General features: G+C 38.4%; 1 protein-coding gene across 1 annotated transcript; it reads right to left on the bottom strand.

The window, feature by feature from the left end:
* LOC147786755 (calmodulin-binding protein 60 B-like) lies at window positions 1-2,441 on the bottom strand. Its single transcript, XM_087119364.1, has 4 exons — window positions 931-2,441; window positions 704-864; window positions 448-634; window positions 1-374 (listed from the first exon to the last, which is right to left on the bottom strand). The coding sequence occupies exons 1-4, from the start codon at window positions 1,388-1,390 to the stop codon at window positions 238-240; spliced, it is 945 nt and encodes a 314-aa protein (XP_086975490.1). The 5' UTR covers window positions 1,391-2,441; the 3' UTR covers window positions 1-237.
* Between the last annotated feature and the right edge of the window lie 1,965 nt (window positions 2,442-4,406).

Below are 4,406 nucleotides of genomic sequence, written 5' to 3'. Positions count from 1 at the left end.
TTAATATAAACACCCTTATTTATTCCGACATTAGAAGGGGAAAATGGGTGATAAAAATGTACAAAAAAAGTTAAATAAAAAACATCTTACAACCCACTCCAATAACTTATAAACTCAACTAATCTTGTCAACTGGATTACAATCAACTTGATTACAGTTCAATTGGTTGATACATAGATAATTGATAAATTTTGTTTAACCTTAACTCCCAAAGCACTCGTGACCTCTACATGGGTTCTATTTAATAACATTGTTTTCATTACTTTGGTTTAGGCACCAACTTGATTCTTGTTGGTTGTATTGGTTGTATATGCTTATATCGTTACGATTATTTGAGGTCAAAGCTTCACCGTGTGACAACAAAGATTGAAAATCTGCATACGAAAATGATATTTATACATATGATATGATAGCGAAGAAGAGATAGCAAAAAAATAGTTGCAATACCTTCTAACGTGAAATCATAGCCTTGATATCCATCAAAGCCTGTTTGGGGTAACCCATGGCTATCACTTATAATAATTTGTGGGTTGCCAACCTCAAGGCTTTGATAACAAGTAGTAGGAGAGTCACATTCCAAAGCATTATCAACCATTGCCTTCCATGTCTTGTTTGGAACTTTATCACCAAGCAACTACCATGCATGCAAATGAAATTAGTGTTTGAAATGAAGTAATTAAGGATGGTAAATTTTTGTAGCTACCTTTCTTAGAGAGCGAGAATCCTTTTTATAAGCGTTTTTGAATTCCTCCACACTTTTGATACCTTTGGACGATAAGTTCTTGTGATATTTACCGTCTTTTCCTATCCCTTCGAGTCTCCATACTTCATCTTCTCCCTTTGGTGGATGGTTCTTCTTGATTACTGATATTTCAAGTCGAGTGTTAAAATATTGATATAATTACGTTTACGAAGAAAGAAACGAGATACCTTGTCCACGGTTATCCATGACTCTAAAAGGTTTCGATATAGCTTCTCCGATTCTCGGGTACTTGGCTAAAATATCATTATCAATGATCCTTACTCCCAATCGAAACGTTCTCGACCGCCTCCAGCTTGAGTTGTCGGTGAATCTCAAATGTTTGATGACCGCAACTCCATTTTCCAGACGAACCCTAAGATCGTTACCAACAAGTAAAGGTCTTTTTCCCTCTCTTTCAATCAAAATGCCTTTCTTGAATTCGTCAACACTCCAATGAACTTCGTCGTCTCTTTGGGTAGAGCCAAATTCTCCATCAATGACGACAAACTCAATCAGGGTTGATAATAAAGGATCTGTTGGAGTGATGTCGTTGCAGTTGGTGGGATCAAATAGCGCAATTCGTAGTGGCTCACCGTTCTCGACTTCGATGTCGTTGTTGGTGAAAATAACGGAGGGAATCTTGTTCATGAAACGTAACTTCAGCTTCACTGTTCTAGATTCACCAACGTCTTCGTCTCCCGTTTGATCGTTAACAGTTAATGATCTGACAAATGTTAGGATGGTTGTGAACTAGGTAAGTGATTTTAACAATTTCAAAGTCGAGATTGTTAGACGAACACGACTCTCCACAATGGTATGATATTGTCCACTTTGAACCTAAGCGCTCCAATGGAGTTAGTATTCCTCACTTATAAAACCATGATCATTCCCTAAATTAGCCGAAGTGGGACTTCCATCATCCAACACCTCCCCTCGAACAAAGTGCGCCTTCCCTTAATTGAGGCTCGACTCCTTTGGAGTCTTAGTCATTTTTAACTGCCTTCGAGGAGGCTTGCTCCTTTTATTTTGGAGTTCTTTGTTCGATATTTGAGGATTTACCAATCTATTGGCACGACTAAGTTTAGGGCATGACTCTGATACCATGTTAGACGAACACGACTCTCCACAATGGTATGATATTGTCCACTTTGAACTTAAGCTCTCATGGCTTTGCTTTGGGCTTCCCCAAAAGGCCTCACTCCAATGGAGTTAGTATTCCTCACTTATAAAACCATGATCATTCCCTAAATTAGCCGAAGTGGGACTTCCATCATCCAACACCTCCCCTCGAACAAAGTGCGCCTTCCCTTAATTAAGGCTCGACTCCTTTGGAGTCTTAGTCATTTTTAACTGCCTTCGAGCAGGCTTGACTCCTTTTATTTTGGAGTTCTTTGTTCGATATTTGAGGATTTACCAATCTATTGGCACGACTAAGTTTAGGGCATGACTATGATACCATGTTAGACGAACACGACTCTCCACAATGGTATGATATTGTCCACTTTGAGCATAAGCTCTCATGGCTTTGTTTTGGGCTTCCCCAAAAGGCCTCACTCCAATGTAGTTAGTATTCCTCACTTATAAAATCATGATCATTCCATAAATGAGCGGATGTGGGACTTCCATCATCCAACAGAGATAAGACTCAATTTAGTGGAGAAAAAATCAACCTCAACTTAGTGTAAGACTCAACATTCTTCTCCACCTCATCACGAACCTGAGAAAAAAAAAGAGTTTAGCTCTAAATTTGGAAAGACTAAAAGATGGTAAAGAGAAAGAGAAAGAGAGGAGTTTGAAAGTACCACATGGCGAAGGAAAGTTTCAATATTAAACTCATATTTATCATAAAACCCCTTATCTCCATCGACGGATTCAGCTCTAAACCTGAGAAAAAAAACCCAAATCAAGATCGTCAAAAACAAACCCGGAGAGAAAAAACATTAAAAAAAAAGTTCAAAAGTTCAAAACCCGAATCAAAATCCTCAAAACCCGGAAGAAAAACGTCAAAACTTCAAAACCCAGATCTTGATCCTCAAAACCGAGAAGAAAAACATAAAAAAAACTTCAAAAACGGAATCAAAATCCTCAGAACCCAGAAGAAAAACTTCAAAACTTCAAAACCCAGATCATAATTGTTAAGAACGAGAAACAGAAGTGAGTTCGAAAGTGCAAGAATCATAGAGGGGATCAAAAGTTCAAGAAATAGAGGTGGGATCAAAAATCTCAATCCACCTATATTTCTCTAACTTTTGATCCCAAGCTATGTTTCGAGCAGTTTCGATTCCACTTCTATTTCTCATTTTTAACATGGTACAAGAGTATATTCTTAACCATGGTCCTCTGGATCCTCAAAACCCAGAAGAAAAACATAAAAAAAAAAAAAAAAAAAAAAACTTCAAAACTTCAAAACCCGAATCAAAATCTTAAAAATCTAGAAGAAAAACGTCAAAAATTTCAAAACCCAGATCATGATTCTCAAAACCCAGAAGAAAAAAAGTAAAAAAGTTGAAAACTTGAAGCCCAAATGAAGATCCTCAAAACCTCAGAAAAGGAAAAGAGTGGCTAAGACCTTTTGGGATAGGGTTGATGATCCCGAACATGAAATGGAAAGCCCCTCTTTTCCATAATCAGAGAATTAGAATTATGGAAGTGTCAAACAAACAAACAAGTTTGGTGGTGAGAAGTTGATTGGAAATGAGACATTTAAATGAAGTTATGGAAGTGAAATTTAAGGTTAAATTTTGTTCCATTTTCAAGGAAGATACGAGGAAACATCCTTCGACCCCAAAGCGTGTGCGCTATGAGATTGGGACAAAGAGTTGAGAAGTTGTAAAGAAGTGGAGGGAGAGACGACTTGGGTCTCCTTTTGCTTTCCCTAACCCTTCCAATCCAATATTAACCCTTAACTAAACCTTAATCATAGTTTTTAAACAATTTATGTAATGTTCTAACCCGAGATTTTGTTGAGAATTATTGGGAGTGAGTCTGCTAATTTAGGGAATGATCATGGGTTTATAACTGGGGAATACTATCTCCGGTGTGAGGCCTTTTGGGGAAGCTCAAAGCAAAGCTATGAGAGCTTATACTCAAAGTGGACAATATCATACCATTGTGGAGAGTCGTGATTCTTAACATGGTATCAGAATGAATCCTCAAATATTTAACAAAGAATTGTGAGCCTCGAAGGTGTAGTCAAAAGTGACTAAAGTGTCGAACAAAGGGTGTAATTTGTTTGAGGGCTCCAGAGAAAGGAGTCGAGTCTTGATTAAGGGGAGGTCTCCATAAGCGAATTAAGAGCCTCGAAGGTGTAGTCAAAAGTGACTAAAGTGTCGAACAAATTGTGTACTTTGTTTGAGGGCTCCAGAGAAAGGAGTCGAGCCTTGATTAAGGGGAGGTCTCCATAAGCGAATTGTGAGCCTCGAGGGTGTAGTAAAAAGTGACTAAAGTGTCGAACAAAGGGTGTACTTTGTTTGAGGGCTCCAGAGAAAGGAGTCGAGTCTCGATTAAGGGGAGGTCTTCATAAGCGAATTGTGAGCCTCGAAGGTGTAGTCAAAAGTGACTAAAGTTTCGAACAAAGGGTGTAATTTGTTTGAGGGCTCCAGAGAAAGGAGTCGAGCCTCGATTAAGAGGAGGTCTCCATAAGTCTGTGGAGGCTTATAGGGTA

This window comes from Cucurbita pepo, chromosome 18, assembly GCF_057944985.1.
Source record: "Cucurbita pepo subsp. pepo isolate OVF chromosome 18, ASM5794498v1, whole genome shotgun sequence".
NCBI classification, from domain to species: Eukaryota; Viridiplantae; Streptophyta; class Magnoliopsida; order Cucurbitales; family Cucurbitaceae; genus Cucurbita; species Cucurbita pepo.
The sequence above is the reverse complement of the archived record's forward strand: the minus strand, read 5'-3'. Positions and strand labels throughout refer to the sequence as shown.